This window comes from Drosophila elegans, unplaced genomic scaffold (assembly GCF_018152505.1).
Source record: "Drosophila elegans isolate 14027-0461.03 unplaced genomic scaffold, ASM1815250v1 contig_149, whole genome shotgun sequence".
Lineage (NCBI taxonomy): Eukaryota > Metazoa > Arthropoda > Insecta > Diptera > Drosophilidae > Drosophila > Drosophila elegans.
This window is the reverse complement of record NW_024545513.1, coordinates 19,365,051-19,378,305: the sequence shown is the minus strand read 5'-3', so window position 1 is coordinate 19,378,305 and position 13,255 is coordinate 19,365,051. Positions and strand designations below refer to the sequence as shown.

The following is a 13,255-nucleotide window of genomic DNA, read 5'->3' as shown; positions in this document are numbered from 1 at the left end:
CTACATCGATTTAATGGGGACTATCATAAATGGCTTAACAAAGTAATTAATCATTTCTGTTATCATGGAAAACCAAATTGATAACCCTTGAAGGGCAGAGCGCTTTGTTAGCCAAGTCTCAAGATCAAAGTCAGGTATTTAAACCCATGTAATAATACCTTTACACAAATATATGAATATCGTGTTAATTATTTTTTTCGTGTGCATTTTTCTGTGTGCAATTTTTCCCAATAAAACAAACAAAAACAAAACAATTGCCAGTGCCCAGTTTTCAGTTTTCCGTTTCCAGTTTGTCAGTTTGTCAGTAGTTTTCAGTTCCAGTTGAATGTGTAAACGGCCTTGAGCTCGTGACAGAGATAGAGATAGAGATAGAGAAAGAGATAGGGATAGAGATAGAGACAGAGAGATAGCTCTGTGGAATGCCGATGTGGAATGCGATCGTTCGCCGAGATAATGGAATAATGGCTACGGACAAATCATCATTTTCATCTAGCTGCAATTGTTTCAAATTAGGCGAGCATAATCGGCCAAATTGATCAGAATCCAAAGCAGCCGCGGTGGCATTTTATGCCCGGATCGAAGACGAATCAATTGCCAATAAATTGGGCAACAGGCTTATTGAGATATATTACCATTCCTTGGGGAGCTGTGTGAATCGTTTCTGGAATTTCAACGGAAGAGGGAATTGTTTCAGCTGGAGTTTATCACTCGGAAGTACGCAATTGGGAAACCCTTTGACGTAGGCATGAAATCTCAGAGCTATAATTACCATAAATTGGTTTATAATAAAGCCAGTAAATGTTATCAAGATATCGGATAAGTATAGGAAGTTTTTTTTTTATTTATCCATATAAAATATTAAATAAATATATATTAAATATATTTGGAACAGCAAGTCATTACAATTCTAATTTGAATAGTTCGTAAGTAGTAATATCGGATATTTGATTGATTAATGGCCACGGCACAGAATGCTGGGCCATAAAACCGATATTGCCAGATATTCCCAGATATTATACTGCCCGTGGTTGTGGTTGTTCCTAACCCGATCGGATATCTCGCCCACCTTGTCCAGTATCTAATCTAATCGCCCGGCTCCATGTCTGTGTCAACACATGTCCACATTGTTGGGATTGCCAGCATTTGGGTGATGTGCGACATATATATAAATATACATACATACTTATAGTATATGTGATGCGATGTGTGTGGTGTTGTGTTGTGTTGTTTTTGCCTACGACATTTTGGCATGCCGCAAAACGAATGAAAACATTCTCCGACTGGCGAGAGATGGAAATGTAAATGCAAATGTAAATGGGAATTTAGTATACATGAAAAGGGTTTTGTTTAATTGTTGTTGATTGAACAATTTCGTGTTAGCTTTCACTGCACTTTCTAACTAAACTGGAGAAAGGGGGAAGCTGTTGCCTTGTCACCTGTTGCCGCAACCCGAATCCGTATAAAACGAATGCACTCTGGCAAAATATATGTAGAATACTCAGTCAAAAGTATGGACTCAATTGTAACGAAAAATAAAGAAACTATTGTTTTTTTTTTAAATTTTTTAATTCCAAAAGCTGAATAAGGCTGATAATAGCACCAAATTCATCCAAAAAATTCTTCCTGATATAAACTATAAATATCTAAATTATATCCTTTCTATAAAGTTCCTGCTTTTGTTCATCAATTGCAACTTTAAATAGTTAAAAGGTTCTCCTCAAATAAGAGATTTCATTCGAAAAACCATTACTTATTCTTAAAAACCATTCAACTAAATTCTGTGATAAGCTATTTTCTTTTTAGTAAACATATTTAAACATATTTTTAATACCACAGAAAACAGTAGATTATTTCTGTTAATTATGAGTCCAAATAAAATGTCGCCCACCATAAATCAATAAACAATAAGCTGATTTCTTAATTGCACTTATTAGCAATTGAAAATATGTAAATAATATATGCACAATTCCAGGGAAAACACTTTTTCTGTTAAATGAAATAAATCTTTTATTTGATAATACATATGAGATTATAAATGAAATAAATTGAATAACAGAAAAATTTGCTCCTTTTGTCATATATTTGCCCGGGCTGAAAACAGATTTCCAGAGAATAAACATTTTTCCGAGCGTTTGTTTGTCACATTCAGGCAAAACAAAGGCGCCCAAGTGTCGGGAATTGATGGCTTTGTGGCCAGGACACCAAACGGAACTCCGGACCGTCCAATAACGGCTGACAAAGCGCACAAAACGGGTGCCAGGAATCAGGAATTGAGAATGGCAAATGGCGAATGGCAAATGGCGAATGGCAAATGGCGAATGGAGAATTTAGAATTGAGAATTGAGAAGCCTGGCAGGTGGAGCCAGGTCAAAAGGAGAATTCCGATTCCTGGAAATAATATGCATCCGCTTGCGGCTGAAAGGTGACATGCGATGCGAGATGGCAGGTCAATGGCTACCGGGAATTGTTTCGATTGCTTTGATTGCCTCGTTTTTGCCACCCTGACCCTGACCTTAAGCAAGAATCCATGTGGGCGTCTGTTCTGCTTCTGCTTCTGCTTCTGCTGTGTCCAAAGAGCTCTTAATTGACCAAGTGAGAGCCCGCCGACAGATGCCCTTATTTCATTATACATATATTCATATAGTCTTTAGACTCGCTCGAGTTGAAAATTATTTAATTGAAATGAGCAGCGATTAAAAGAGATAGCGGCAGAGTCAAAGGAAAAATGGCAAGTGGCAATGTTTAAACATACATTGAATATGCCTGTGTTGTTACTCAACTAATGGACACTTGTTTGAGTTTACCAAATAAAGGTGGTAAATCTAATGTAAATATTCAGGGTATTTTCAAGTATGCTGGAACATAGTCCTAATTCTATAACACCATCTGGTTTAGGCGTTATTTAATTACATTTATTATTTATTCAGCAGTATTATTTGTTTTCTATGCTGAAATATAGTTCTTCTCTTATAACACCAACTAATCTTGCAGGTTATTAAATGTAATATTTTGTTTTTTGCTACCAAACTTGCTAAAAACAGTGAGTTACTTGTACTTAACTGACTTTTGGTGGTTAAAAAGGGTGAAACTATTTTCTTGCAAGATTTATTTATAGAAATTATGGTTTTTGTACAAAAGATCAATAGTTCAAGCTTTGACAGAAACTGCTTTAATAGTTTATCAGAGAAAATCCAAGTTATAAAAGACAAATTGTAAGATCTATTGGGCTCGTTTTTAAACTCCAAAGAAATGCTTTTGAATTAACAATTCCCTTGGGGTCAAAGGAGATAAAGTTGGGGAACTCATATCTTGGGATGTTTATTTAATGGTCATCTTGGTGTGTGGCCACAAGTGGGAAGATGCTTTTCAGTGACGTCCGTCCGAGTGAAATTTGGACTGCGTTTACCTGTCTCTTTGGTGGCCATTGTGCTGGGACTACGGTCTATGGTCACGTATGTGATGACGCTTTCCCGCTCACCCGCTTACCCGCTTACCCGCTTTCCCTCTGGCAGCCCCCACAACTTTGGTTTGTTTATGTCAACTCGATGGTGGGCTTCGTTTTAACTGTTTTGTGCTTTGTGGTTTGTGTGCCTGCTCGGTGCTTTTCACTTACACAATTGCCATTCTGCACTTTTGCTTTCCTATGGATTTCGTTTTTTAATATCGTCAACTCAACGCTCTATGTCATAATTGTTCACCTGGCCGCCCAATCTTTTTTCAACCCCCCTCCCAACCCCCCTCCCTCCCTCCGTGTGGCTTTCTTCTCGAGTGCGAAACTTTCATTCTTCTTTTCTGGCTTTCCGTCTTTCCGCCTTTCTGTCTTGCTTTCTGACCAAGAGTATCTGAAGCGTGTCTATTGGACAGTTACATTGTTGCAGTTGGTTGTAAACCCCCCCCCTCTATTCCCCTCCCCCCATCACTCCCCTGGCCTTTTTTTATTATAAGTATTATAACCACCTGCTTGAATCGAATCGAAGATTTCATTCAGCGCCTGTTTCACTCCATTCGAAAGTGAAAGAGTTTTCATTGAGAATTGAGAAATCCAAATTAATTGGAGGGTATTCACCCCGTCCAATCGCTTTTAACTGTTTCCCTTAAGTTAATAATCAGATTTATTGAAGCGATTAACTTGCACAGCTTTCCGTGGATAGCCATAAAGATAAAAAAGCAACTGGAGATCATAAGATTAATTATTAACTAGTTTTATTGGCCATATCGAGAGTGTTTGTGTTCATTTTATTACTACAAAATCATATTTCCTATGTTTTCAACTATTTTGATTTGTGGGTCTTTTTAAAATTGGATAAATGATGCTCGTTTTGTTATAACCATGTATGCATGGCAACTAAAAGTTCGCTTATACTGAAACTAAAGTATTAGGGAGTATTCCAACTTAATATTGTTGAACACAACTATTAATGGGTTTCCACCTTTATTGCATTTGTTTGTCAATGTTTCTGGTTGACAAGTATTAACTAGGGGCCCCTCGTTTTTCCCATCTAGTTTTTAAAGTTAAGTGGGTGACACCCAAACACCCACACCTCTCACAAACACTCACGCACAGCAGTTACTCCAGGCGACATCGTCATCGTCGTTGTCACCATTATACCGTCATCGCCATCGTCATCGTCATCGCTCTCAATTCTCCATAGAATTTCTCAGCCTCGCTTCGTTGTCGTTCGTTTCTCTGCCTATGGAGTATGGAGTAGGCATTAAAAAACCTCATACACCCCTTCTACACACACACAAAAAAAAAAAAATGTTTAAACATTAAACGATATACACGAGTGGCACAATTTGAAAATATCAGCTAGGTATTCTTATTCTTACATCAACAAAAAATCAGTTTGTATATTCTGGAATGAGCAGTGAAATTTCTCAATACGTAAAATAGGTCACGCACACTTTCTTTTACATGGCAAGAAATATTTTTTTGTAGATCAAGAGATATGCGGTACAACAACTGTCATACTTGATCCTAAAAGTTCCAAGGATGAAAAACCAATTTCTCCTATAAATATTTAAATTGTTATCATATTGTATTAAAAACAAGCAGCAAGGTTCTTATAATTGTGAGTATTTATTTTAAATCCAGTGACTAGTTATGTGTAACAAGTACATTCATTATGTATATCTTTATCGCTTTGTGACTAAAGCGTTCATTTACTAGCATATACAAAAATAGTAACAAAAATACTTATTATACGAATTCGACTGTTGATAAAGGCACAGATTTTGTTCTCAGTGCGCCAAAAAAATGTTTAGTTTCGTTTTCGTTTACGCTGCGTAAAGAGTTTTCTTTCTGTTTTTTTTTTTGATGTTTTTTGTTTGTGCCATTCCTCAGTTGTTGTCGCTGCTTTCTGACTGTTTGTTTGCAGCGCATTATTAATTATGACGACGAGCTGCTCAAAAGTTATCTAACCGTTGCCGGGAACGGACGAACGGACCGATTTACGACGGACTCCATCGGCGGAAGCTAAAGAACCCAAAAAACAAAAAATAAAAAAAAAAATTAATAAAAAAGAAAAGTATCGGAACTGTGTGAAGTGTGCGCCCAAATATTTAGGTGTTTAAGTTCTGTTGTTTAGTTTTGTTTTTGTGTTTGCGCGAGGTGGAAAGTTAAATAAATACACGGCGGCTGGAAAATTAGCCACTAACAAATACACAAAAAAAAAGGGCGAAAAGAAGCCACACCACAACAGTGACAATTCCTGAGTGAGTAATCGACGGAGAAGGCAAATTATAAACACGATGATGTATAATTCAGCAATTCATTGGCATTGTTGATGGGAATAATACTCATACGCGGGGGGCGCCAATTGAGCTCTCGTACAAAACGAAAACAAATGCACATACTTTCCCGATGACAGCACCTGTGAGTGACGTCATCAGAAGGGCGGGGGCAAAGGGCAAATGGTTAAAGGCAAAGGCAAAGGAAAAGGCAAAGGCAAAGGAGTTCCAAAGTAGTCCGTCCCATTCTCACACCCCCTATATTAGACCACACTTGAAGAAAAAATACATCAATTTTGCTAATCATACATTGGTTTATCAGTGAGATATGAACGCAGATTGATTCAAAATGATTGCAAACAATTTAAAAAGGGTTATGCCTATTTCCAGATCGTTAATAATGAACATACGAGAACTAATAAACGTGGTTTTTAATATTATCACACTTATTCATATTCAGAGATTTTCTAAAATTGAATGATTTTATATATAGAAATGTATATAATATTTGATATGAGCACTAGCAATGTTTTATCACAGTAAATTGTACAAAATATATAGCAATCTCTAAATATTTAAATTTAAGTTGGTAAATAATAGCTAAATATATCAAGATAACTACATTATTCCTCCCTGTGGATAACATATTGCCCACGTGTGTAGGTGTATAGGTATTATGCGATGCATTTAACCGGCATGAAAACCTGTCGTGATCACTTCACTCGATGACCCATGCCCATGCATAAATCAGAGACTGTCAAATGAATTGGATTCCACATGAGCCCTTTACATACATACACACCTGACTTTCAACTACACTGTGGAAAAATCTATAAGAATTTGTAGTGCAATTTTTTCATTATAAAAATCACGTTTATTTTATCAAATAATACGAAATATAAATTCATAGCTTAAAAACAGATCTTAAAGATATCATATTGATATTTTTCAAACATAATTTCGGTGTGTCACAAATGTGAGCAGTCGTGGTGTGAAATACGACCGATTTGATTACCAAAATTGGTCATATCGCTTCTCTGTATATAAATTAGCATGTGCTGAGCAGTGTTAACAGCGAAAAAGTTAGCAAGCTAACAGTCAGTTGGCATAAACTGGAATTTGCTGTTATCTACAGCAGCGGTCAACTTCATAGCACCATAGAAACATTGAAAATAAATGATGGAACAAAAACTACTGAACTTATAACCGTCAAAACATAACCTTTTACAAGATTTTTAGGGACAAGGGAGTTCTTTTTAAAAATATATTCTTGAATTCTGTGAAATTATTAATTAATTACATTCAGCTAGCTCTGGTATTGTGACCAAAAGTGTGTAGGTCAAACAAATGCCGGGGTTCATTGAAACATTGCCTTAATGGCTGTTTAAATTGTTGCTCTTAATTAATATGTAACTAACTACTTTGACAGTAGGCAAGTAGCTCTGTACATTTTCAGCTTCAATCGTTTAGTTTATTTTACTACTTGAGATTGTGTTTTTATGCTCCTAATGGCCAATTTACATGAAAACTTGTCGCTTCGTAAAATGTGTGTTGTGTCTGTTACTGTTTCTGTTTCTGTTTCTGTTTTGTTTTCCAACAGATTATGTCATTTAGTTGAATTTGATGGCTTTTTGCTCAATGTGGAGCAGATTTTGTATTTTTTTTTTTATTGGGCACCCATGTGCGTGCGGTACTACATCATACGTGTGCACATATGTTATGTGTTTATATGTCCAGGAACTATCGCGATCGCGGCAGTTAGAAAGCATGGCATTCCAAAAGGCAAACAGAAATTCCTCGACTCTAGTTTTGTTTATTTGTTGTTTCTGGTGTGCTCATTCAGTGGGCATTTCACATTTTGTGCGGTTTTGGATTTATTTTCGTTTTACATTTCGCGATTTCGTGGCTGCTCTTGCTAATAGGCTTACTCTCGGTCTCTCAATCTCTCAATCTCTAAACTGGTTAAAGATGCACTAGAAAAAAAAACCAAGATCCATTTATATTCCTATTTTCTGAAATAAGAGATCTTTGGTATATCTAAAATTCTTAGATATTGCCCTTTTCCAATCAATAACTTTAGCAATGCTTCAACTAAATACTGCTTATTTAATGGGTGACATCTATTTAAAAATCTTCAAGTTTCGATTGTCGGTTGTAAGAATACTTATTTACTGTATAAGTATTTCTTTTCTCTGCATAATAACAATAACAGCAACATTGAAACTGGTCGGGAAATGCGTGGAGGTAAAAGAGGGGCGACATTCGCGAATATTGGTCAAGTTTATAGGCCCCGAGGACTTTGCATACACGAGCCAACGGCATTATGATGATGCGTTCGATGATTTTATGAACGATCTTCATTATCGTCGTCTTCATCGGGTGTGCCAATTACCAATTTGGTGTCAACTCCTCCCCCTCGGCCCAAATCCCCACCCATTTGTTTCTTTGATTTGACAGTTGCTTTGAATCCGCCTAGCCCAGATTTGGCCACAACAGAACGTCGATACGTGGTATTACCTACGATATAACATGAACTATTAAATGCTTTAATATATCTAGTTTCCTGTACAACTTTTATATTTGTTTTTTTTATTTTTTTAATTAATTTAAGAAACTACTGTCTATTATTTATTAACTTTTTGGGTTCTGGGTTCTGGTATAATTTAAAAAAAAACTACTGTCTATTACTTTTTTTTTAATGTATAATATTTTTTTATATTATATTTCTGGAGAGTCGTTATTTATTTATTATGTTTGTTTCAGTATAAGTTTTCCTTAAATTAATCATATCTTAATAGTATTTAAACTAAATCTGGGACACTGGTGGCTAACCTATTTGGCGGTTCGTGTTAGGCAAGATCTACTGCGTTAATTCTTTTGGTTTGTGCCTTCATTTTTGTCTTCTTTTTTTTTTTTTTTTTGGCCAAAACCAGAATTGAAATCACCTTTTGATCGACTCCACTCGACTCGTCCAACCCGCTCGGTGGCTCCAAGTCGCTGGGTCCGTTGCCTGATCCAATTTCCTAATCATGCAAAGTGGCTCTCGACTCGATATTGCAGTCGCCGAGGGGCGGGTGATATCGGGTTTGGCTTTTGGGTCTGTGTCTGTGTCTATGTCTGTGTCTGTGTCTGACTGCTCTTTGCATTTCCCATTTCTGCGGTGTGCCAAATTAATTGGGTGAACGTGACTTCTATTGCCTCCACTGGAGTGGGTGGTAATTGGATTGCCCGAGAAAAGCGGGGTGGGGCACTAGGCCAAAATGTAGCAATTCTAATGTTGTTGCATTTCTTGATTTTTACAACTTTTGAGAATAACTTTTTGATTTTTCATATTTATATTTTTAGAATTTAGTGTAATGAATTGTAAGGCTTTGTGGGTCAATGTCAACACTTTCGTTTCTCTGCCCTTATTTTTTAATATCTTAGATTAGCAGAAATTCAAGTTAACATTTTTTGTGTTTTATTTTTGATTTGAAAATTTGTTTTTTTTTAAATTTTATTTTTGAAAGATTATATCCTAGAAACGTTTATGAAATTACATCTAAAATTAACCAGATATCATTTTTAAATCCTTTTTTTTTATGATGTGGCTAATTTTTTTCAGGAGCTTATTTCCTGATTATTTTCACGGCTTTAATTTTTATAAATTGCCAATTTTTTGCTACGAACATTTGATTACGAACATACCACGAACATTTTGATTATCTTTAAAACAATATTCGAATCATTCGTTTAATTGAACTTCAATAACTGATAATTGTGAAGAGTTTTGTGGGTAGCCCAATAAGAATTCCGGTCGGGAAAAAAAGAAGCCGGAACAAAGTCGTTTGTACGCCTATCGCTAACATTTCATCGACAGGAAGTCGCAACACGATAAAAGCTCTATCAACGACCAGCGAAATACGCTTTTGATAAGGGCGGTATGCCGCTGACCTTGAAATCCGCACCACCGAACAGAACTTCCCCCCCATTATTCTATTTTAATATGCCATAGGCCATGTTGTGGGCCAGGATTTAGAATTCAGGATTGACATTAACCTTATCTCCCGGAATTGGTTTTGGTTTTGGGTTACACCTTTAACCTTAACATTAACCTTAACCTTAACTTACCGGCCGACGATAATAATGGCCCTTTCTTGCCGCTAAACTCGATCCACTTGGGGTTTTTTTGCTTTCCATATACTTTTCAAGTACTGCTGGGAATTTTTGGGTCTTTTTTTTTTGTTTTATGTTTTTTGTGTTTTGTATTTTGTATGCTTTTGCTTGCGATATTTTTCTTTTGTATTTACTTTTGGCGACGCCTTCGATTTTCGCCCATTTGCGCAGCAGCTAGTTCATTTCCAAGGCAAGTCACGAGCAGCACTTGCAAATTGAAGAAATCCGCCCAGAGTCGACTCATGGCCCCCTTTGCCGCCCCCCAATTACCGCCCCTTCGCCACCCCCTCACCCTCTCCCACCCGGCGGCTCTTTTACCTCTTTCACCTCTCTTTCACCTCTTTCAGCTCTTTCAGGTGTGCCAGCTGATTGATAATTGGCGGAGAGCTCTAGAGATGGAGAGCAGTCGAGTAGTTGAGCAGCCTCCCTCCTCGAAAGAGCCGCAAACCGCTGGATGCACTGAGAAAAATTGGGTGTATGGGATCAGTGTTTGTCTCTTTAACTTTTTATAAAATGTTTTTGACTTAAACAAGGTTAAGAATTGTCAACGAACTAAGATTTGTATGCTGATATAATATACTAATATTTCTGTTAAATAAATAGAAAATGTTGTATTATTTATTCTAAGGCATAAAATCATAAAATCAACCAATTTTGACTCATACTTTTTAATAAAGAAAATCAATAAAAATCAATTCTTTTCGCCTTTTTAGATGTTGATGTTAAAAAAAATATAGCTTTGTATTCTTCCAGTAAATTGTAATATTAATGTGACTTTAAATTATCAAATCACAAAATTTCTGAGGTTTCGAATATATCTTAAATTAATCGAATCAGTGCTTACAAATTGAAATTAATTACTATATTAGTAATAACATGACATGAATTCATTATTTTTAAATTCTTTTATTAAAGAAGAAAAAAAAATTGTAATCAATCTTTATTATTACAAATCTTAAATTATAAATTATCAAAATAATATTGGTAAAAATATTAAAATCATTTATTTATTTTTGTACTGTATTTTGGCTATCAGTGGAATGTATTTCTATACAAAATTTGTTTGATGAATATGGGAGAGAAGGAGAGAGAGAAGGTGAGAGCAGGGAGAGATCAGGAGAGATGAGCCAGGTGGGCAATTGCCATTTGGGACTGGGACTCTTTTTCCTCGGCGGCTCTCATTTTGCTGCTGTGTCGGCTAATGTTGCCGCCGTGCCTGTTGCTGCTGTTGTTGCTGTTGCTGTTGCTGCTATTGCTGTTGCTATTGCTATTGCTATTGCTATATTGCTAATGTGTTGCCATTGCCGTTGGCCGGTTAGCGGGTCTCCAAGACACTCGGACACTCGCTTTTGCCTGGTCTTTTGCTTCTGTCCGTTTTGCGGATTTTCATAGTTCAGTGCGCTTTCCAGTCGACAACGACAACGCGAACGCGAACGGACGACGACGACAACGGCGACAGCGACAGCTGACGACAGCAGCAGCAACATCAGCATCACCCACCAGCGACAGAGCAGCGGCGGCATCTAAATATAATCATTTTTATTTGTGATTTATTTAATCAACATTTCACCCAGAGGCCAACCAGAAAGATTGGCGACTGTGCGGGGGCGCTGCGACAAAGTAGATGGATAGATAGGAAAAATCAAAGAAAATAGCGGCAAATTGCTCTTGAAAGTGAAAGAAAGTGCACTGAAAGTGCAACAAAGTGTTTGCCTATCGTGGCTTATCAATCAGCTTATTGATATTACAACGCCAAAGTGCCGGTGGTGAATGGAAATTGCAATTGATAAGAAAAGTGCGGAAATCGCACTTGAATTTGTCAAGAAAATAGGAAATTGACTCTTGAAATGGATTAAGTTTAGTTTGCACACACACAACTGCGGCAGTTAAAACTGAAAAACTCGTAAATGTTAAATACAAGGATATATACATTTTATGGCTAATCAGATAAATTGGCAATCCAACAAAACGAATTGATTCGTAGTAAATAAAATTTAAATCGACATGACCAAAAAATGTTGTAATCGGTAATCGCTTAAATCGTTTATCTCGTATTGGAAACAGATTTTTTTTATCACCAAAAGCACCAAAATATATGTAAAATAAATGATAAAGTGAAATATTTAAATCAGTAAATCAATATTTACAATCTACTTGCTGCTGTCACCGCTTATCGTGTTGGATATGGAAAAGATGCTGTGTGTTGATCAGTGTTCGAGACTTCCTTGAAAATATAGCCGAAAAGCAAATCGAAAGTGAAATAATCAATTTAAAGCATGCTACTTGCACAATAAAATAAAGATGTTGCAATCGGCAATCGCTTAAATCAACAATATTATACAAACTACTGATGTTGCTGCTATCGCTTATCGGTATTTGGTGAAATCAGCCATACATACTGTGTGTGTGTGTGTGTGTGTGTGTGTTTTGCTATCGGCACATTCGTTTTGGCCAAACATTTTAACCACAACAAATTGTTATGCGTATGCGTGTTGCTGTCGCTGTTGAAGTTGAAGTTGAAGCTAAAACTGAAGCTCAAGTTGTTGCTGCCATTATGCAATAGAGTATGCCGCAGTTTGATGAATCTTTTTTGAGCGACTGTGCGCTGGCCGATCGCTGGCGTTTCTATTCGTACACGGTCAAGCAATTGCCACCGAATCCCAGTACCGGCGGCGGCAATGATAATTATAATGATGATGATGATGGCATTCGTCATCATCATTGGAAGACGCAGCGGCAATCTTGGTCGCCGCGCGACGGCAACAACAACAGCAACAGCAACAGCTGCAGCAACAGCATCAGCAACACCTGCAACATGGGCAGCAGCGGCAACACGTTGCATAGCATCAAATTCCACAGACGTCGCAAATACAAAAAGCTGACGCGATTGGCGCTATCAACGCCAGTGATTCCACTACAGATGGATGTGGATGTGGATGGGGATATCGGTATGGAGATGACGATGGCGATGGCAATGGAACTGCCCGCCACACCTGTGCCGCTCAAGAATGCGGTGTGCCGTAAGTGAAAGCGGCCACTACTCGAAGCGATTTTCGCTTGCTGGGTGGTGGGTGGTGGGTGGTGTGTGGTGTGTGTTATTCGAATGCTCTTCGCTCTTCGCTTTTTAGCTCTTACTGCTGAGCACTTGGGGCCACTCTAAAAGTTCCAAAATTCCAAATGGTTGGGCTCGCATGAACAATTCCGAAAAGTGGAGCCTCTGCAAATTCCAGGAATTTTTATAACATATAACAACATATGTGCATTTCAGCTGTAATTATTTCACTATTTTTTATTATGCCTCTGCTTGCAAGCCTCCAAGCTAAAAATCGTCTTTTTTTGAAGGTGGGAAGAAAGTTTTCCTACCCTCTTA

At 37.2% G+C, this 13,255-nt stretch overlaps 1 protein-coding gene across 11 annotated transcripts in view; it reads left to right on the top strand.

The window, feature by feature from the left end:
- LOC108138507 (guanine nucleotide-releasing factor 2) overlaps positions 1–13,255 on the top strand; it is a 29,580-nt gene that overhangs the window by 5,941 nt on the left and 10,384 nt on the right. For 2 of the 11 annotated variants that reach the window (XM_017260748.2, XM_017260744.2), the window contains exon 1: positions 11,285–12,905. The exons of 5 other annotated variants lie outside the window; for them this stretch is intronic. In XM_017260748.2, the coding sequence (XP_017116237.1) occupies positions 12,452–12,905 (454 nt within the window). In that variant the 5' untranslated portion in view covers positions 11,285–12,451. Of the gene's footprint in view, positions 1–11,244; positions 12,906–13,255 lie in introns of those variants that run through there. 4 more of the 11 variants (XM_017260746.2, XM_017260742.2, XM_017260743.2 and 1 more) reach the window with 4 other exon arrangements.